At 39.5% G+C, this 22,996-nt stretch overlaps 1 protein-coding gene across 1 annotated transcript in view; it reads left to right on the plus strand.

Annotated features, from left to right (window-relative positions):
• The window catches only part of eif2b3 (eukaryotic translation initiation factor 2B, subunit 3 gamma), a 92,382-nt gene that overhangs the window by 15,120 nt on the left and 54,266 nt on the right, over positions 1–22,996 (plus strand). The window contains exons 4-5 of the mRNA XM_052011240.1: positions 13,015–13,174; positions 17,078–17,189. Of these exons, the coding sequence (XP_051867200.1) occupies positions 13,015–13,174; positions 17,078–17,189 (272 nt within the window). The remainder of the gene's footprint in view (positions 1–13,014; positions 13,175–17,077; positions 17,190–22,996) is intronic.

The raw sequence follows: 22,996 nt of genomic DNA on the forward strand, positions 1-22,996 counted from the left end.
GTTCAGGAGATGCTGTTAAAGATCAGTCCTTGCAAGAGGGAAAAGCGGAAAAGTTGGAGGAGGTGAGAAAGGAATTCCGTTCGTATGTATCAGAGGGTTTTGTTTCACTGAATGATGAGTCACCCCAGGTGCCAGTGAAAATTCTTAGAGATACTGGGGCTAGTCAATCTCTCTTGCTGGACAGTGTTTTAAATTTTGGTGAAGAAAGTGACACTGGTGAAGTAAATCTAGTACGAGGCGTTACAGGTGAGACCATGTCTGTCCCTTTTCACAGGGTGATTTTAAAGTCAAAGTTCGTAGAAGGACCAGTCGAGATAGGGATAAGACCTAGTTTGCCAGTGGAAGGAGTTTCTTTGTTATTGGGAAATGACCTTGCAAATGGAGAAAGTGATCCTGTGGTACGGTTAACAACCAAACCAAGGATTGATGAGTCTGAGGATGATCCAGATGTTTACCCATCATGTGCAGTGACTCGAGCTAGAGCTAAAGAATTAGCCAAGGCAGACAGTCCGGTGCAGTCTGATGTAGTTCCTTGTGACAGTCCTAAACAGGAAGAAAATTTTGATGCCTTATCTGAGACTTTTCTGTCTTCACTGGAGGATCAACATCCTTACAGTGAGCTTGAATTTAAAGATTTGTCTTTGTCGAGGAATGATTTTATGGTGGAACAGACAAAGGACCCTGAGTTGACAGAATTGAAAGAAAAAGCACTCTCATGTGAGGAGATTGAAAAGGTGCCAACTGGATACTATGTCAAAAATGGAGTGTTAATGAGGAAATGGAGACCTCCTCATGTTCCTGTTACTGAGGAATGGGAAGTTATTCATCAGGTTGTTGTTCCAAAAGTTTATAGGGATGAGATTTTAAACCTGGCCCACAGTATGCCTTTGGGTGGTCATTTTGGGGTGAATAAAACTGTAGGGAAGATCTTGAAACAATTCTATTGGCCTGGTTTGAGAAAAGATGTGGTGAAGTTTTGTCGAACCTGCCACACATGTCAGATGGTAGGTAAACCAAATCAAAAACCCCCTGTGGCTCCTTTGAAACCAATTCCTGCTTTTGGTGAACCCTTTTCGAAGGTGATTGTGGACTGTGTTGGTCCATTACCAAAGTCTAAGACTGGAAATCAGTATTTGTTAACCATCATGTGTGCCACTTCTAGATTTCCAGAGGCAATACCCCTTAGAAATATTAAGGCCAAGACGGTGTCAAAGGCTCTTTTAAAATTTTTTACCTTGTTTGGTTTGCCAAAAGAAATCCAATCTGATCAAGGTAGTAATTTTATGTCAAAAATTTTTCAACAAATAGTCTATGAGCTGGGAGCAAAGCAGATTGTATCATCTGCATATCACCCAGAATCTCAAGGAGCTCTGGAGAGATTTCATTCTACTCTCAAAAATATGCTGAAGACTTATTGCTTTGAAAACACCAAGGATTGGGACGAAGGTATCCATTTACTTTTGTTTGCCGTTAGAGAATCGATCCAGGAGTCAATAGGATTTAGTCCGTTTGAGCTTGTATTTGGACATAGGGTGAGAGGACCTTTGGAGTTGTTAAGAGAGCAATGGGTTAATGAGGAAGTTCACTTGAGTCTGTTGGACTATGTCCAAAAATTTAAAACTCGGTTGGAGAGAGTCTGCCAGCTAGCGAGAGAGAATCTGAAAACAAGCCAGATAAGAATGAAGACATATTTTGATAGACGTGCTCGGCCTAGGACATTCGCAGTGGGGCAAAAGGTGTTGGTATTTTTCCCTAGCCAAAATAATCCCTTGCAAGCTCGTTTTTCTGGACCCTATGTTATTGAATCTCGAGTGACTGATCTAACATATATAATCAAAACACCAGATAGACGCAAGAAAACACAACTCTGTCATGTAAACATGCTAAAACCTTATTATGAGAGGGATTCAGTTGTGGCCTTGGTGGATGATGTAAAGGTTGTTTCTAGAATGCCTGATGTTGATGTTGAGGAAGGCCAATTTAGACCAAATATTGTTCCATCGAAACTAAAAAACCAAAATATCATGGAGAACCTTGAAACGAAGTTGGACCATTTACAAGTTTCACAAAAACAACAGATGAGAGAATTAATTTTAAAATTTAAAAATCTGTTCCCAGATGTTCCAAACAGAACATCGATAATTACCCATGATGTTGACGTTGGGGATGCAAAACCAATCAAACAACACCCATATCGAATGAATGTGGAAAAAAGTAAACTTGTTGATCAGGAAATAAAATACATGTTGGAAAATGATATTATTAGACATTCTAGTTCAAATTGGAGTTCGCCCTGTGTTATTGTACCTAAACCTGATGGAACTGTTAGATTTTGCACAGATTACAGGAAAGTGAATGCTGTAACAAAGTCAGATGCTTACCCTATTCCTAGGGTGGATGATTGCATAGACAGAGTGGGAAAGGCAAAATTTCTTACAAAGATTGACCTATTAAAAGGGTACTGGTGTGTTCCATTAACAGATAGAGGAAGGGAAATTTCAGCCTTTGTAACCCCTTCTGGATTGTATGAATACAATGTTTTGCCATTTGGAATGAAAAATGCTCCGGCAACATTTCAAAGAATGATTAATTCAGTGATTCATGGGTTAAAACATACAGATGCCTACATTGACGACTTAGTGACTGGGAATGATACATGGGAGGATCACATCTCTGCGTTAGAAAGGTTGTTTGAAAGACTTTCCAAGGCTAACCTTACAGTTAACTTGGCTAAAAGTGAATTTGGCCATGCCACTGTGACGTATCTTGGTTATGTTGTAGGTCAAGGCAAGCAAGCTCCTGTTCAGGCAAAAGTTCAAGCAATATCTGAGTTCCCTATTCCCACAGGTACGAGGACTGTTAGAAGATTTTTGGGAATGGTTGGATATTATCGAAAATTTTGTAAAAATTTTGCTGATATTGCTCTTCCCCTAACTAATCTTCTGAAGAAGGGAGTAAAGTTTGTTTGGACAGATTCTTGTCAAGAAGCATTTGAGAAGCTGAAAGCCATTTTATGCTACGATCCTGTGCTCAAAACACCTGACTTTGAAAAGCCATTTTCATTAGCAGTAGATGCCAGTGATGAAGCTGCAGGAGCTGTGTTGTTGCAGAAGGGTGACCTTGATGATATTGACCATCCTGTAGCTTACTTTTCAAAGAAATTTAATGAGCATCAAAAGAATTATTCCACCATAGAGAAAGAATTACTGTCGCTTGTTTTAGCCTTGCAACATTTCAGTGTATATGTTTGCACCGCTCAGAAACCATTGACTGTGTATACAGATCATAACCCATTGGTGTTTCTGAGCCGAGTCAAAAACAAGAACAGAAGGCTGTTAAACTGGAGTTTAATTTTGCAAGAGTTTGATCTCATGATAAGTCACATTAAAGGCAAAGATAATGTGATTGCTGATTGTCTTTCCCGATGTTAAATGGGAAACATGTATCTGTACTAATCTGATAGTCTGTAGTTGTGTAGCATGATAATTATTAACATTACTAACTGTATGTGCGGTTAAAATTTTCTTGGGAAAATTTTTTTTTAGGTGGGAGGTGTTACGGACTCAGTGAAAGTCCCTTTAAGATAGAGAGTGTGTGTGTATGTGTGTGTGGGGCGTGCTTACGTCAATAGAAGATAAAGGACGTAATGACGTTGTTGAAGAAGTCAGAAGAAGAAGAAGGAGAGAGAGAGAAGGGAGAGAGACACCAGCCTGCTTGTTTTCTCTATCGATGGATGAGAAATAATAACTGTGTGTGCCACTGAAATCCATGTATGGAAGTTGGAAGTAATCCGGTGGAGTTCACTTTGTTGCTGACCTGTAGAAGGAAACAGGTATTTGTGTGTGGACGACCACGGTTCGGATGCTTTTCGGGGTGAGGAAGTCACTACCGAGTAAACACTGAAGTGTCGTTTGGGTTCCATCGTGGAACATTTGGATTTCGTATGTACTCTCTCTATGTTTTTCTACATCTACATCTTATCTTCAGACAACGGTGGTTGTTGAAGAAGCCCTTGCTCATGTTTCACCTTATGGCTTGTGGAACTGAACTTTAAGAACCATTCAGGAACTGGGAGTTTTGGACTTTGTCACACACACACGACGAGTTTAGTTTTGGGGTTAACGTTCGAGGTTTAACATTCTTGAATTCTAACATACTAACATTTTTTTTTAAACTTTTATTTTACGTATTATCATAAGTAGTGATTAATAAAATAGTTTTTAACACTGAATCATGCTCAGTGTGTTTCTTTTGTTGCTGGTTTGTGACAATTGGAAGACAAAAATTGAATTCCTCAATTATAATGACTGATGGTAGTCTTGACATTTACGGATTTGCTATACAAGTTGCATGTAAGAACTTGTATTCCATTTTCAATTAAAGGAGATCTATCTTCATTCTCCAAAGCTAAAACTTGTTTATTTAAATCCACTTAAATAGTTGATAAGCAAATATTTCTGTTAAGTATATAGAAATTGGAAAAAGGAAAACTTGATGATATCTACATCCTGTGTAGTCACTCCTGCTTAACAGTAATTTTCACTGTTTATTCTTGTTTTTGCATAAATTGCAATTTTTGTCTTATTTGTATCCCACATTCCATGCTGTTAGCCTTCTGTGTAATTTGTTGAATGACTTATAATTTCAACAATCTGGTAAATTACAGTGATTTACCAGTAATATCAGAATGGATCAAGGTTTTGTTTTTTAATAAAGTTTGTAGAAAGGGAATTATTCTCCTAGCAAGCAATATCTGAGAGGTTTGCCAAGTGTAAGTAATTGGCTACGACTAGATGCAAGGAAAACTGATGGGAGCCTTTCATATCTATCCCAGTTGTAATCTATAGAACAGCATCAGCAAACTTCTTCATTTTCTTGGACACTTCATGTCATGGGTATGGGTTGGGTGGAGGAGTTGGATTCAAGTTTCATCAAGGTTACCACTGAAGGTGCCGTGCTACTCATGGCCTGTTCCCAACCCTCTGCCTTGAAAGGTTTCTAAATAGTTTAACACAGGAGCATATCTTCTTGCCTAATTTTTATTCCAATATTCCCTTTAAGGTAATATAAGATATGACATCAAACTTCTGATTCTTTAATCTCTCGCCACTTTATTCCAGTCGCTAGGTGCCTCTTTGGTTTCCACTAATCAGCTAATCATTCACTGTTCCACTTCTTCTTCAACCTCCATCATTGTCCTTTCGTCAAAGATGAGAGTCTTAGCCCATTTGTCCTCCATCCCGTAGCCAGCTTCCGTTTCCTGATATGTTTTTGCCTCCCATCATTTCTAGAACATCCAGCTTGAATTCCCTGTAGTCTAGCAGTGTCATAGTGTTGAGGAGTCATGAAGCATGGAAACACACTCTTCAGCTATCCTTGTCCATGCTGTACTTAGTATCTATACTAATACTATTTTCTGTTCGTCTCTTTCAAGTGTTCATTTAGGTACTTAATAAATGTTGTGAAAGCATCTGCCTTCATTTCCCCCCCCCCCCCCCCCCCCCCCAAAAGGAATGGGTTCCAGATTTCAACCACCTTCTGGGTGAAAAAATATTTCCTTAAATTCCCTCTAAATTTTATAGAATAAAAAAATTACAGCACAATACAGGCCCTTTGGTCCACATTGTTGTGCCGACATTTTATCCTACTCTAAGGTATATCTAACCCTTCCCTCCCACGTAGCCATCCATTTTCTATCATTCATGTGCCTATCTAAGAGTCTCTTAAATGTCCCTAATGTATCTGCTTCTACCACCTCTGCCGGCAGTGCGCTCCACGCACCCACCACTCTCTGACATCCTGCCCGCCCCACCCCCCCCCATACCTTCCTCCAGTCACCTTAAAATTGTGCCCCCTTGTGTTAGCCATTTTCACCCTGGGAAAAAGTCTCTGTCTTAAACCGATGCCCTTTAGCTATAAACCGCTCTGCGAAGGGGTAAAAAATTCACATAATTTAGTATGTCAATCAGGTCAACCTCAGCCTTCTGTTTTCCAAGAAAAATGAACCCAGTCTATCCGGTCTTTTCTCATAGCTGAAATACTCCATCCCAGGCAACATCCTGGTAAATTTCCTCTGTAACCATTGCAGTGTAATTGTGTCCTTCCTATAGTGTGATACTGAACTGCACATGGAACTCTAATTGTGGCCTAACTAAAGTTTTATGTAGTTGTACATAATCTCCTTGCTCTTATATTCTGTGCACATGCTAGTGAGGATAAAATTAGGAAACTAGGAAAATGTAAGGCTAAAGAGCTAGTGTAGGAGGGAGATCTTCAGATATTTGCATCATTGGGATCTCTTCTAGGGCAGGTGGGACCTGTACAAAATATCCTTGCAGGGAGTTTTCCAGTGTGATTCAGGAAGGTTTAAACTAATGTGGCAGGGAAGTGTGTGAACCAGATCAGTAGGTCAGCAAGTGGAGTGATTGAGGAGAAGGCTTCTCTTGCCTAAGTGCATGACCTTGTACTTTCCATATTAAACTCCTATTTGCCATTTTTTTGCTCACTCACTTTATCTGCATTCCTTCACAGTGTCACAACATCCTCATCACAACTTGCCCTTTCACTATAAAACCAGCTGCTCTTAAATGTCAAAAAGGAAAAAAAATGGAAATCTAAAATAAAAACAAAAAATGCTGGAAATATGCAACGGGTCAGGCAATATCTGTGGAGACAGAAGCAGAGGTAACGTCTCAGGTTGATGAACTTTCATGGGCATTAGAAAAGGTTAGAAATCAAACATGTTTTAAGTTATATTCTAAAGGAAAGGGTGGAGAAAACAAAGAGTGGAGATAAAGAATGGTGGCATCAGCTGTGAGGGAGTGGTGAAGGGTTCTTAATTTCAGCTAATTTGAGTGGATGACATATAACTGGAAGGACACAAATAAGAACGGGAGTGAGGAGAAAAAAATGTTGCTAGCACTATGAGATACAAAACATTGCAGTCGTTGGAAACCTGAAATAAAAGAGAATATATTCAGCAGGAGGCAGCATCTTTGGAGAGAGAGAGATAGGTATTGGTATTGGTTTATTATTGTCACTTATACCGAGGTACAGTGAAAAGCTTGTCTTACAAACCGATCGTACAGGTCAATTCATTACACAGTGCAGTTACACTGAGTCAGTAGAGTGCATTGATGTAGTACAGGTAAAAACAGTAACAGTACAGAGTAAAGTGTCACAGCTATGGAGAAAGTGCAGTGCAATAAGGTGCAAGGTCACAACTAGGTAGATCGTGAGGTCATAGTCCATCTCATTGTATAAGGGAACTGTTCAATAGTCTTATCACAGTGGGGTAGAAGCTGTCCTGAAGTCTGTTGGTATGTGCCTTCAGGCTCCTGTATCTTCTTCCCGATGGAAGAGGAGAGAAGAGAGAATGTCCCGGGTGGGTGGGGTCTTTGATTATGCTGGCTGCTTCATCAAGACAGCGAGAGGTAAAGACAGAGTCCACGGAGGTGAGACTAGTGTCCATAATGCGCTGGGCTGTGTCCACAACTCTCTGTAGTTTCTTGTGGTCCTAGGCAGAGCAGTTGCACAGGTGTAGCAGGTTGATGACCAGGAACGTTCTTAACCATGTAAGTGTCTTTTGACCTCTACATAAGATCTAACCTTGCACATGTAACTGCTCTCCATAATTAGAGATTCCTATTTGTCAGCCTTTATTCTCTGAAACCCCTTCTCCTCCCTTTCCTTCACTCTTACTTCAATACCACCTCCATGATCTGTTTTATTTTAGACTTTGTCCATTGATTCTTGCTTTACAGATGGAATTGTAATTTATTACAGTTTTTGAAATTTAAGTGTTTTAATTATGAAAGGACTATGCGATCTGAGTATCCCAAACATGGACATTTTCTATTTTGAGAAATATATACGTAGCTTAATATGTCATCTTTTGGTGGAAAATTTGTAAAATAATTACTTTGCAAATTGAATCACTTTCAATTATGAACTTCCATATTATTTATAAAATCCAATGAATTAAGAAGCATTTTTTTGATTCATTATTTCCTTTAATTTTAGCCAACGGATATATTTTCTCCCTTAAAGGGTTACACAGTATAAATGTCCTTTTCAAATGTTGAAAAGTAGTTGATCTTCCTGATCAGTAATGAATCACCAAAACAAAATAAAGATACTGAAGAGAGGAAGAATAAACAGGTAGTCAGTTGGCAGTGAAATTCAAATGATGTATGTTTCTGAATTGGCATTCAAAGTGAAAATGTTGTTCACCAGCATTAATTCAGTGGAACCTGCTTGTTGCCTAAATCAGGAGTTGTCTTCATGTCTGATGACTTCATGATCTGAAATGTCAGATCTCTGATATAGTGGAAAAGAAATTGAAAGAAAAATATTTATTTTAAAGTTTGGAATAAAAGGTTGAGGATTCAGTTAAGTATCCTAACTTTCTTTAAAAACTGCACTTATCTTTGGTCTAGCTCTTATCTGAAGCAGCTGACTAGAGAAAGTAACATTTTGTATATTAAGAAATAGGTGCAGTAGTCATCTATCTGGCCACTTGAGTCAGCTCTGCAAATCATAAGGTCATGGTTGTTCTGATCTTGGACTCAAATCTGCTTTCCTCTCTGTTTCCCATAACATAAATCACCTATAGATCAAAAATCTTAGCCATGAATGTATTCAATGATTCAACTTCCATAGCTTGTGGGTAATGAATTCCAAAGATTCGGCATTCTACCTCGTATGTCTTAAATGGGTGACCCATTATTCTGAAGCTATGCAGCCCTAGTTCTAGATTCCACCACAAGGGGAAACATCCTTTCAGTATCATTCCTGTCAAGCCTCACAAATATCTTTGGTATGAACATTAAGTTTTCCAGTTTCAGGTAACCCCCACACCCCCTGTGTTTTCCTCTCCCACATTTTCACCTGTTCATTTAGTTTTTCTTTTCCTTTGTTCACCTCTCTTCTCCACTCCCCTCCCTCCACCTACTTCCATCTGATCATCATCCCCTCACTATCTGTTCCCAGTTATCACCTCATCAGCCTGTGTCCCAACCACCACACCGCCCCCCCCCCTTCCCCCCCATATTGCCATATTGCTGAATCTTCCCTCTCAGTTCTGGTACAGGATCTTGACCTGAAACATCAACTTACACCTATTGTCTTTGCAGATGCTGCTTGACCCACTGAGTTCTTTAAGCATTCTGTTTTCTTGTTGGAGGTTCCAGCATCTGCAGTCTCTTTTATCTTGTCTAAAGCTTTTATGTTTCAATAAGATCACTACTCATTCTTCTAAACTCCAGTGAGTATTGGAAATGTTAGATGTTTTCTTGTAAGACAATACCTTCATCCCAGACATAAACCTAGTAAATCTTTTCTGAACTGCCTTGAATGCAAGCATTCCCTCCTTACATAAGAAAATCAAAATTGTGCCCAGTACTCCAGGTATTTAATAAATATATTGTGCAGTTTTAGCAAGACTCATGTACTTTTGCACTCTATGTCCTTTGAAGTAACAGCCAGGATTCCATTTCCCTTCCAAATTACTTTGAGTCTCTCTTCATTTAAACAGAATTCTGTTTTTATGTGTTGGTTCCAAAGTGGAAAACCTCACATTTTCACAAGATCACAAGACAAGGGAGCAGAAGCAGGCCATTCGGCCCATCGAGTCTGCTCCAAGGAAAGGGAAATAGAAATGAGAAATGGGGAATGGGGGAAGAAGAAGAAGAAAAAAAAATATTCTAATCCCAATTACCGGCCTTATCCCCATATCCCTTGATATCCTGACTATTTAGATATCTATCTATCTCCTCCTTGAACGCCCCCACTGATCTGGCCTCCACTGCTGTACGTGGCAAGGAGTTCCACAAATTCACCACCCTCTGGCTAAAGAAATTTTTCCTCATCTCTGTTTTGAAACTGTACCCTCTAATTCTAAGATTGTGCCCTCTGGTTCTGGACTCACCCACCAAGGGAAACAGCCTAGCCACATTTACTCTGTCCTTTCCTATCAATATTTTAAATGTCGCTATGAGGTCCCCTCTCATTCTTCTGTACTCCAGCGAGTACAGTCCAAGAGCCGACAAACGCTCCTCATACGTAAGCCCTTTCATTCCTGGAATCATCCTCGTAAATCTCCTCTGAACCCTCTCCAACGTCAACACATCCTTCCTAAGATGTGGGGCCCAAAACTGCGCACAATATTCCAAATGAGGCCTCACTAGTGCCCCGTAGAGCCTCATCAACACTTCCTTACTTTTATACACTATACCTCTCGAAATGAATGCCAACATAGCATTCGCTTTCTTTACCACCGATCCGACCTGGTGGTTAACCTTTAAGGTATCCTGCATGAGTACCCCCAAGTCCCTTTGTACTTCCGTGCTTTGGATTTTCTCTCCTCCTAGATAATAATCTGCCCGCTTATTTCTGCTTCCAAAGTGTACAACTGCACATTTCCCTACATTGAATCTCATCTGCCATTTCCTTGCCCATTCTCCTAAACTGTCTAGGTCCCTCTGCAACCTTCCTATCTCTTCAATACTCCCTACTCCTCCCCCTATCTTGGTGTCATCCGCAAACTTAGCCACGAAACCATTTATTCCATCATCCAAATCGTTAATGTACAAGGTAAAAAGGAGTGGTCCCAACCCCGACCCCTGCGGCACACCACTAGTAACCGGTAACCAACCAGAACGAGATCCTTTTATTTCCACTCTTTGCTTCCTGTCAACCAGCCAATGCTCCACCCATTCTGTTATCCTACCCGTAATTCCATGACCTCTCATCTTATTAATCAGTCTCTTGTGAGGCACCTTATCAAAGGCCTTTTGAAAGTCTAAATACACAACATCTACCGCCTCTCCCTTATCCACCTTACCTGTGATTTCTTCAAAAAACTCCAATAGGCTGGTCAGGCAGGATCTTCCCTTCACAAAACCATGTTGGCTAGGACCTATCCTGCCCTGCGCCTCTAGGTATTCCGTAACCCTGTCTTTGAGGATCGATTCCAATAACTTTCCCACCACTGACGTCAGACTAATAGGTCTGTAATTTCCTTTATGCTGCCTCCCACCTTTCTTATACAATGGAACTACATTTGCGACCCTCCAGTCCTCCGGAACCACGCCGGAATCTATCGATTTCTGGAAAATTATCGCCAATGCCTCTGCTATCTCTAAAGCCACCTCCTTCAGAACCCAGGGATGCACCTCATCTGGTCCAGGAGACTTATCAGTCTTTAGTCCATTTAGTTTTCCTAGCACCTTCTCCCTAGTAATCTTAACTGAACTCAATTCCATTTTGTGAGACTCCCACGTTATACTCCATTTGCCAAATTTTTGCCCTCTTACTTAACTTACTATATCCCTTTGCAAACTCTTTGATTCCTCACAAATATTGTATTGTCCCTTCATCTAAGTAACCTATACAATTTGTAAGTAGTTGAGTTCCAAACACAACCAGTTACAGCTTGCAAGATTGAAAGTGACCCATTTATGTCAATTTTCTTTTTTTTGTTGCTAAGGCAAATTTCTATCCATAACAAGTAATTATCCTCAACGCAATGAGCTCTTACCATGTGTATTGTCATTTTTTTTAGCATCATATTGAATGGATATCCAAAAACAGTACATCTCTATTCAACCTACACATTATGTGTTGTTACTTGCATAATTTCTCTTTCATGTAAGTGAATGGATCTTTGCTTGATTGCCATATGATTTTCTTCATGGTGGCCAGTTACTGCTTACAGTTTTTTTCCTAATGATAGTTCTAAAGCTAACTAGTTTCTTTCTTTCTTGAATAGAGGTGTTACATTTGTGCTTTTCCAATCCATTGGGATTTTTCTAGAACCTGGGGAATTTTTGGAAGATCACAACCAATGCATCAGTTATTTATAAAGCCACTTCTTTTAACCCAAGATGCAGGCCATTAGTACCAGGGGACCTGTCAGCCATTAGTTCCGTCTGTTTACCTAGTAACTTCCATGTGAAAGTGATTATTTTAAGTTACCCATCCTTTCTTCTCTTACTAAAATGTTTTTAATGTATTTTACCATGAAAACAAATATAAAAAATATTTGTTCACTGTCTGCTATTTGTTTACTTGCCATTATTAATTCCCCAGTCTCATCATCTTAAGGAACTAATATTTACTTTAGCAACTCTTTTTATATACTTCTGGATGATCTTGCTGTCTGTATATTTCTTGTTATCTTACTCTAATAATCCATTTTCTCATCCAGTCTTTAGTCATCCTTTCATTGCTTTTTAAATGTTTCCAAACTTCTGGCCAACTGCTAATCTGTGTTAACATATTGAAAGAAAAGGCATGCAGTGTTGCAATTCTTGGCTTCCTTAGCCACAGAATATATTTTTCAATGCAACATGTCTTGGTTGGGAATTGTAAAATACTTCCTTAAATGTCTACCACTGATTATCTACTGTCTTTTAATCTATTTTTCCAATCTGCTTTAGCCAAATCTGTTTTTATTTAGGTTTAAGTCACTGGTTTCAGATCTGCATTTCACACTCTCAAATGATATTTTTGGAAAGTCTGCTCTGATTCATTTTGTTCTCTCATAATCTAATTGACTATTACTGATCCATTTGGTTTTGGATAGTTAATTTGATTGCTTTCTAGAGGTTTTTTTCATCTTTCTATGTGCATCAAATTACATAATATTTCAGTATGTGCAATTTTAAAATGATACGGAGCAATATGGTTTAGGTAATGATGCAAAGTGCATTTCAGTTCTTCGATATATGAAACCAGTTTAAAGAAGCCACAGTTATTTTGTTTACATTTCTCACTTTTGCTGAGGGTGAGAGTATTTGATCCATAATGTTAGTTTGCTTGTTCCCTCTTATTTTTGATCTCCTAGTACAGGGAAGTTCTCTACCAAGCCAACATAGCTTTGATCAATAACTCAATGTATGAAAGATTACAAACTTGAGCCTTTCGGCTTTCTGAACTGTGACACCCTTTGGGTCTTTCTGATTGTAGGCATTAAAAATTTTAATAGTTAATTTTTTTTTTCTCTTTTTGCAGACAGATATGTTGGTGGTCAGTTGTGACCTCATTACTGATGCAGCTCTGCATGAGGTGATTGACCTGTTCCGTGCACATGACGCCACAATATCAATGCTGATGTGCAAGATGCATGACTGTACTGAACCTGTGCCAGGCCAGAAAGGAAAAAATAAAGCAGGTAAAATTTTCCCAAGAAAAAAAGCAATAAGCTGATTAATTTTTGAAAATGCCACCTAGAAAATCTAACTGTAATCACAAATACTTTATGCCGCTTCTTGCAGCTCCATTGAAATCATTGCTAGTGCAGATTCATTTTGTTGCTTTTGGAGAAGCTAGCACCAGCCCTTTTAAAAGAGCTGCTTGTTTCATTGCTCAATATTTCATCCAACGGGACAGCACAAGAAAATTGCACGAGGTTCCTACATATAGTATTGATCCTGATTTGCTTATTGTAAGTAGCTTCTATCAGATTTTTGTCCTGTCAAGACTTTAACAGTAGTTGTGCCCTAATGACTACATGTAAATATTGACTCGTACCATATAGGCCAAGTACATGTTTTCATGAAAACCGAACGGGGTCACTATCTGATAAATATTTGAAAAATATTACATCCAAATTAGAGACAAACCACAGTCCAGATCACATTAAGGCTTAGGTCCACTGTGCTAAATTCTGGAAGAGAAGTGAGAGTGACATTAACTGGATGTGGCAATAAGGAGACCAAATAACACTGAAAAGCAAAAAACAAACTGTGAATGTTGAAAAATCTGAAATAAAAACAGAAAATGCAGAAAAATAATCAGCAGGTTAGGGAGCATCTGTGGCGGGGGAGGGGGAGAGAGAGAGAGAGAGAGAGAGAGTTGGTGTTTCAGATTGATGATCATCCATCAGAAATGGAACGGTGAGGAAACAAGTGCATTTTAAATTTGTGAGAGGAACAGAGGTGAAAAGAACAAAGGAAATGTCTGTGATAAGGTTTAATCCAAGATTGCTCTGCTGACACAAAAGATGTTAATGCTAACTAAGAGAGGATGATGAATGCTTGTTAATCACAATTGGAATTGGTTTATTATTGTCACTTGTACTGAGATACAGTGGAAAAACTTGTCTTGCATGCTGTTTATACAGATTAATTCATTACACAGTGCATTGAGATAGTACAAGGTAAAACAATACAGAATGCAGAATAAAGTATCACAGCTACAGAGAAAGTGCAGTGCAGGTAGACAATAAGGTCTAAGGTCATAACGAGGTAGATTGTGAGGTCGAGAGTCCATTTTATCGTACCAGGGAACCATTCAGTTGTCTTATAACAGCAGGATAGAAGCTGTCCTTGAGCCTGATGGTACGTGCTTTCAGGCTTTTGTATCTTCTGCCCGATGGGAGAAGGGAGAAGAGAGAATGTCTGGGGTGGCTGGGGCTTCAATTATGCTGGTTGCTTTACTGAGGCAGGAGTCCATGTAGGGAAGGCTGGTTTCTGTAAAGTGCTGAGCTGTCTCCACAACTGTCTGCAGTTTCTTGTGGTCACGGGCAGAGCAGTTGCCATACCCAGCCACGATGCATCCAGATAGGATGCTTTCTATGGTCTATGGTTACAGGTGATCTATCTGGAAGAGTGTTAATAGAGAGAGACAGAATATTGAGGGCAGTAGAGAGAGATAAAAATACTAGAACTGTGATATGTAGAACATAGCAGTTGCTCCAAATCTAAAATAAAAGAGGATGCTGGAAATAGCCAACAGATCGGATTAGCGTCTGTGATGGGAGAAAAGCTGATTACGCAATGTTTAATTCCATTCACAACTCCTCAGAAAATGCAGAAAAATTCAGTAGCAAGAAACTTGTGCCTCAAAAGTGCCAGGTACCATCTCCAATAAGACAGTCTAACCACCTATCCTTGACATTCAGTGGTATTGACATCAACATAGCGGGCATCACCATTGATCAGTAATTTAACTGAACCAGCCAAATAAACGCTGTGATTCCACGAGCAGATCAGCGGCTAGGTATCATGCAATGAGTGATTCACTTCTTGACAGCTCAAAGCCTTTCTACCATTTCCACCACAAAACTGGAGTGTGATGGAATACTCTCCACATGTTTGGATGATGGCAAATTCAACAAAACTCAAGGAGCTTGACACCACCAAAAACAAAGTACCCTGTTTGCTTGGCAGCCCATCCACCATCCTAAGCATTCATTTCCTTCACTCCTTTAGTGTCCTTTACTGCTCCTTTAAAGTTACAGGAGCAAAGTGATAGCACTCGACATCAACCTCAAATAAACCTGTCCACAAGAATCTAGCACGTGGCATGATCTTCCTCTTTTCTAACGCAGAGTTTTTGGGCATCATTTCAAAGTGGAGCCTGGTGTCAACCTGCCATTAAGCCATTCAGTTGGCTCAATAGTGTGTTACATTATCAAATTCTCTCATGCAACAGACAAGGAAGGAAAAGACACAGTTAACTTTATATGATTAAATGCTGGCTGGTACTCATTATAAAGGCAGTATTTGCAATCAGTATTTTTTAGAATACTTTAAAAGTCTCTATATATTGCTTTATTTATTTGGAGGAGTTACAATCCACAGACATAAAACAAGTTTTACAGGACAGAGTTTGCTAAACTGTATTTATGATTTTGCTATTAAAAGCTGGTATTGACCTTGTGCAACAAAGCTTGACCTTTACATGATAGTTGTAAGTAATTTCTCATCATTTCAGTTGATCTTTCTAATTCCCATGGATAAGGCTATAGAACAAAATATCTATGGAGGAGACACCTGAAGCTACAGTTGCTGGAATCTGGAGCAACAAGCAATCTGCTGGAGGAACTCAGCAGGTTGAGCAGTATCTATGAGGGGAAGGAATTGTCGACATTCCGGTTCAAACCCTGCAACTGATGCTGCTCAATTTGCTGAGTTCCTCCAGCAGATTTCTTTGTTGCTCCAGCTATGGAGGAGGGCAGGATCACTGACAGAAATTTTGGGATAACCTGTAAAATCTGGGCTATCCCCTTTGATGCGCTTAGGTGACACAGACTAGTTCAAGAAATTTGACTATCTTTTTTTAACCTTGTAATTCATCTGCCTTTGAGAAGATTTGATTCCACTCCAAAAAATTGCCTTTCTGAGTGTTATGTAGAGAGCCGCACTCACTATGGGAACTGGTAATTTGTCTCAAAGATCTGAGATCCGGCGAGAATCAGCAAACTTACAAGTTGGCCAAACATTTGTGTAATTTCTACACTTGAGTTCTGGTCTCTGTAGATCTATTAAATAATCTACCAATACAAAAGTAGCCTAGTACTTTAAGTTATTAAATTACCTTGAGATGTGGGCCAACATTTATTGGGCTTCCCTAATTGCCTTTGGGAATGTGGTGGTGAGCCACTTTCTTGAACTATTGTAGTCCTTTTGAGGAAGGACCTCCAACAGTGCTATTAGGTAGGAGTTCTAGGATTTTTAACCTTCAGTCGGGAGGAAATTATATGTTTCTAAGTGTAATGTGACAAGAGTTTACATTCCTGTGCACATTTTGGTTTTGTCATTTTTGACAGAATAGATTACAGTTTTGTAAGGCGCTGTTGAAGCCTTGTCAAGTTGCAGTGTGCATTTTGTAAATGGTACATACCATAACCACCATGCACCACTGCTGGAGGAAGTGAATGTTTATGATATTAGATGAGACGCTAAACAAGCAGATAGCTTTGTTTCAGGTGATTTGAAGATTTCTGAGTGTTGCAGAATCTATACTCAACCAGTGAGGAATATTGCATTTTACATATATCTTGCAGTGAAGTTCAACTACAAAAGCAGTCCCTTTTAAACAGAACTTGTAAAAAATGAAACAAAAAGAGAGTAAACATTTATCAACTTCACATGGAGCAATGTTTTGTTCTTAGTCATCCACTTGGAATATACTAGCTTAAGTCTATCTGAGTGACGGAAGTGGTTTAGGTGGTGACTCATTTTTTTGTAGCCACCTTCTGATTCTTTTCCAAAGTCTGTACATCTCCCAGATGTCTTTATTGCCATGGCTGAAATGACAAGTTACATTTTTATATTTTGGTGGTGTGCAGCAGAACAAAGGGACTTTGTCGGAGTTGATGACACATTCAAACGTCTGCTTTTCATGGCTAATGAAGCTGATTTGGAAGACGAACTTGTCATTAGGAAGTCCTTGATGCAGAAGTGAGTAAATAAAGCATAAATTTTTAAGGTATAATTTGTTTCAACAAATTACATACTTATGTTGGATTCAAGTATATGTGGATTTAACGAACCCTGTTTTCAGATTATTCTTGTTACTTTTGTTGATAAACTGTTATTTCATCTGTACTAGGGAATCACAATTCTATGTTGTCTCTTAAAAATGTCATAGAGTACATTTGAGATGGTTTCAGAGCAATGTGTTGAGCAATCAAGCAAGGATATTAGATTTGGTATCGTGCAGTATAAAACAGGATTAACAAACTCTGAGTTTTAAAAGGTGTGTGAAAAGAGAACAGCTAAAGCAAATGTGGGCCCCTTAGAGGATGAGACTGGGGAATTTAAAATGGTAGAGATTCTAAACAATTATCTTGGCTGAGTCTTCATGGCAGAAGATACCAACAAAATTCCAATAATAATAGATAATCGAGGGGCTATAGACAAGGTGGAACTTAAAACAAATTCTGACACAAGAAGAAAAAGCACTAGGCAAACAAATGGGATTAAAGGCTGATAAGTGCCCTCAACCTTCTGGCCTGCAGCCTGGCTTCCTAAAAAAAGAAAGTGGTTGCAGAGATGGTGGATAAATTGGTCGTAATCTGCCAAAATATCTTGGATCTGGAGAGGTCCCAGAGGATTGGAAAACCACATATATAACACTATTATTCAAGAAATGAAAGAGACCAAACACAGGAGACTATATGCTAGTTAACCTAGCTTCTATCATTGAGAAAATGTGGAACCCATTATTGAAGAGGTGATAGTAGGACATTTGGAAAATCATAAGGCAATGAAGCAGAGTCAACAAGGTTTTGTGAAAGGGAAACTGAGTTTGACAAAGTTGCTGAAGTTCTTTAAAGATGTTATGGGAAAAATGCCATTAAGCTGGAAAGAGTGCAGAGGAGATTTACGAGGATGTTGCTGGGACTTGGACTTAGTTACGGAGAGAGTTTGAGCAGGTTGGGACTTTTTCCATTGGAGTGTCGGAGAAGGAGGCATGATCTTTTAGAGGTGTATAAAGTCATGAGACGCATAGATAGGGTCAAGGTGCACAGTCTTTTTCTCAGGGTTGGGGAATCGAGAATAAAGGGCATAGGTTTAAGGTGAGAGGGGCAAGATTTAATAGGAACATGAGGAGCAACTTTTTCACTCAGGGTAATCAATATATGGAATGAGCTGCCAGAGGAAATGGTTGAGGTAGGTACAGTAACAACCTTTAAAAGGTACTTGTCAGGTACATGGAAAGGAAAGGTTTAGAGGGATATGGGCCAAATGCGGCCAAATGGGACTGGTTTAAATGGGAATCTTGGTCAGGATGGACCAGTTCGACCAAAGGGCCCGTTTCCGTGCTGTATGACTTTATGTAGCAAACAAGGTAGTTAAAGAAGAACCAGTAGATGTAGTGTGTTTTGATTTCCAGAGGGAATTCAATAGGTGGCACATAATAGATTGCAATTCAAGAGGGTTGGAGTTGGGGTATTATGTTGCCATGGACAGGGGAATGATTTTTTTTTGACTGGTAATCAGCAGCTTGTGAGTGCCACAAGGATCAGCACTGGGGCCTCAACTATTTATAATCTTTATTAATGATTTGGATAAAGGGACCAAGCATACTATTGCCAAGTTTGCTGAGGATTGGCAGATTACAAGTTATGAGGAGGACACAAAGGGCTAAAAACAGATTAAGGGAACAGGTAGGAAGTTGAAAGATGAAGTATAATGAAGGAATATATGAGATTATTCACTTTGGAAGGATATTTAAATTGTGTGAGATTTCTTGGACTCCCAGAACCCTTTGTACAAAGGGATCCACGAGACTCAGTATATGAAACACGATATAGTAGCATGCAGGTACAGCAAGTAATCAGGAGGGTTGATGGAATGCTCCAAACCCCTTTTATTGCAAGGGGTTTGGAGTATCAAAGCAGGGAAGTTTTGAGGCAACTTGAAAGGGTACTGGTGAGACTGCATACAATTTTGGTCTCTAGATTGATTTCTGGAATGAAGGGGTTGATGTATGAAGAAAAGGTTGGACTTATACTCATGGGTGTTTATAGAAATGAGAAGTGATCTTAATGAAATGTATAAGATTCTGAGGGGTTTGACAGGATGATTGCTGAGAGGATGTTTCCCTTATTGGGAATATCTAGTACCAGTGGTCATTGTTTCAGGATAAGGGGTTGAACTTTTAAGACAGAGTTGAGGAGGAATTCTTTCTCTGAGGGTTGTGGATCTTTGGAATTCTCAACTCCAGAGAGTTGTGGTATATTCAAAGCAGAGGTTGGACATTTAATCTACATCTGGTGGAGGGAGAACGACAAAGTGGTGTTGAGGCAAAGATTGAATTAATCATATTCTTATTAAATGGCAGAGCTGAGGGGCTGATTCACCTGTTCCTGCTTCTGTTTCTTGTGCTCCATAACTGGAGGATTACAATTATTCTGATGCGTTCATCAACCTGAAATGGTTACTCAGTTTCTCTTTCCACACATGCTTCCTGACCTGCTGAGTATTAATAGCATTTTCTGTTTTTATTCCACAACTTGACTGTTGCCTGCACTTGTTTCTGACATTGCTGGGTAATACACTTCGGCAGATTGGATATATTGTGAATGGAGAGTGGTATTTATACATAAGTGCTGTTGGTCCAACAATGCCAGCTTGAATATAGCTTTGTTCTCCTAAATCCATGCATGACCATCCATATTTTTACAAGCCTTTTATAAACCAGCTTATTCACAGGTTGTAAAGAACAAAAAATAATCCAGCTGTTTTGGTGTTTTAAACCTAAATGTTTGCTTTTCCAGATGGGATAATATTGGTCATTTATTATTTTTATTAAGGTGGCAAATGTAGAATTCACATCCTGCTCTGCTACAAGTACAACTTATTTAGTTGATTTTTTAAAATCCTATTCACTGGTTTTGATTTTTAGCTTAATAGTTCTGATTTGTTATTGCCTTGCTTAGCATTCTTGAATGGTACCTCAAGTAATTGTTTATTATTTAGTGCTGTTATTAAAAGTGGCAAATGGGTGATTCAGGTAAGTAACCAAGAGCCAGGATATTCATTAGTCAACATGTTGGAATTTAATTGATGTCATGGGCTTCCCTCCCAGAGGTCCCTCATTAAACTAGTTGGAGTTTTATGACAATCTGACAGCATTGTAGACTGTTCACTGAAACCAGATTTTATTTCGAGTTGTTTTGAACTAAGTTCAGATTTTCAAGATTTTGTATTTGACTGTTCTAATTAGTCCAAAGGTTTGAATTATTGGTTGAGTAATGTAACCACTTCACTGTCTGACCCTATCACCAACATTTATTTCATTTTAGCAAATACGTGCAACATACGAATTAGGAGCAAGAATAGGCCATGGCTCCTTGTGCCTGCTTTGTCATTTAATAAGATTGTGGGTGATCTGAATGTAACCTCAGCTCTACATTAATATCTACCATGGTAACCTTTGGGATACTTGCTTGTCGAGAATCTGCCTCTTTCTGTCTTTAAAATATTCAAAGTTTCTGCTTTCATTATCCTTTGAGGAAGAGAGTTCCAGAGATTGATAACTCTCTGAGAGAAAAACAATTGCATCACCTCTGTCTTAAGTGGGGGAGTGCTTATTTTTAAATAGTGTTTCCTAGTTCTTGATTCTGTCAGAATTCTTTGCGGAGGTTCTCTCCACATTCACTCTTTAACACGATCCTTTGCAATATATCAACTGAAGTATTTTTAGGGAGAAGTACTTTCTGTGCAATTATATGCAACAGCTCATGGCTTTTATAATCATATACAGCGGAAAAGAGTGGCTAAAGTGAACGTAGGTCCCTTGGAAGATGAGAAGGGGGATTAATATTGGGTAATGTGGAAATGGCCGAGGCCTTGAACAACTATTTTGTGTTGGTCTTCATGGTGGAGGACACGTCTAACATGCCAAAGAGAGATGTTATGGATGCGATGGGAGGTGAAGACCTCGATACAATCACTGTCACTAAAGAGGTAGTAATGAGCAAACTAGTGGGCCTAAAGGTAGACAAGTCCCCTGGTCCTGATGGGATGCATCCCAAGGTACTGAAGGAAATGGCAGAAGTTTTAGTAGAGGCATTTGTGATAATTTACCAAAATTCTCTGGACTCTGGGCAGGTCCCAGCGGATTGGAAGACAGCGAATATCATGCCACTGTTTAAGAAGGCAGCTAGCTATAGGCCAGTTAGCTTAATGTCTGTAGTCGGGAAAATGCTTGATGCTATCATTAAGGAAGAAATAGCGAGAATTCTGGATAGAAGTGGTTCCAATAGGGAGACACAGCATGGATTCAGGAAGGGGAGGTCCTGTTTGACAAACTTACTGGAGTTCTTTGAGGATATAATGAGCGCAGAGGATGGAGGGGAATAGGTGGATGTTGTGTACTTGGATTTCCAGAAGGCGTTTGAAAAGGTGCCGCATGAAAGACTTATCTATAAGATAAGGATGCATGGAGTTGGGGGTAATGTATTAGTATGGATAGAGGATTGGTTAACCAATAGAAGGCAAAAAGTTGGGATAAATGGGTGTTTCTCTGGTTGGCAATCAGTGGTGAGCGGGGTGCCACAGGGGTCGGTGCTGGGCCCGCAACTGTTCACAATATACATTAACAATTTGGAAGAGGGGACCGAGTGTAGCGTATGTAAGTTTGCTGATGACACTAAATTGAGCGGAAAAGCAAATTGTGCAGAGGATGCGGAGAGTCTGCGGAGAGAGATAGAGATAGGTTAACTAAGTGGGCAATGGTTGAGCAGATGGAGTACAATTTTGCTAAATGCAAGGTCATCCACTTTGGAAGGTAAAATAGAAGATCAGATTATTATTTAAATGGTGAAAGATTGTAGCATGCTGTTGTGCAGAGGGACTTGGGAGTGCTTGTGCATGAATCACAAAAGGTTGGTTTGCAGGTGTGACAGGTTATCAAAAAGGCAAATGGAATGTTGGCCTTCATTGCTAGAGGAACTGAATTTAAGAGCAGGGAGGTTATGCTGCAACTGTACAGGGTACTGGTGAGGTTGCACCTGGAGTACTGCGTGCAGTTCTGTTCTCCTTACTTTAGGAAGGATATACTGGGAGGTGGTGCAGAGGAGGTTCAACAGGTTGATTTCCAGAGATGGGTGGGGTTAGCCTGTGAGGAGAGATTGAGTCACTTGGGACTATACTTGCTGGAATTCAGAAGAACGAGAGGATCTTATAGAAACATATAAAATTATGAAAAGGTAGAAAGACTGTATTTTTTAAATGGTGAGGGAATGAAAGGTTCAGAGTGACAGGTGAGCTTGTACATGAATCGCTGTTATAAATTGACTGCTGGAAAGATGGGTTTGTCTGTATAAGGAGAGATTAGGCAAACTGAGCCTATACTCTGGAGTTTAGAAGAATGAACAATGAACTCACTGAAGCATACAAAATTTTTAAGTGGCTTGGTAGGGTAAGTGTGGAATTGATATTTCCTCTTCAGGGGTCATGGTCTCAAGATAGAGGCAGGAAGGTTGTTTCCACTAGTAGGTGAGACTAGAACTAGGGGACATAGCCTCAAGATTCGGGGGAATAGATTTAGGAAGGAGATGAGGAGAAACTGCTTTTCCCAGAGAGTAGTGAATCTGTGGAATTCTCTGCCTAGGGAAGCAGTGGAGGCTACCTCATTAAATATATTTAAGACACAGTTATATAGATTTTTGCATATTAGGGGAATTAGGGTTATGGGGAAAAGGCAGGTAGGTGGATCTAAGTCCACAGCCAGATCAGTCACGATCTTATTGAAT

Source organism: Pristis pectinata, chromosome 3, assembly GCF_009764475.1.
Source record: "Pristis pectinata isolate sPriPec2 chromosome 3, sPriPec2.1.pri, whole genome shotgun sequence".
Taxonomy (NCBI): domain Eukaryota; kingdom Metazoa; phylum Chordata; class Chondrichthyes; order Rhinopristiformes; family Pristidae; genus Pristis; species Pristis pectinata.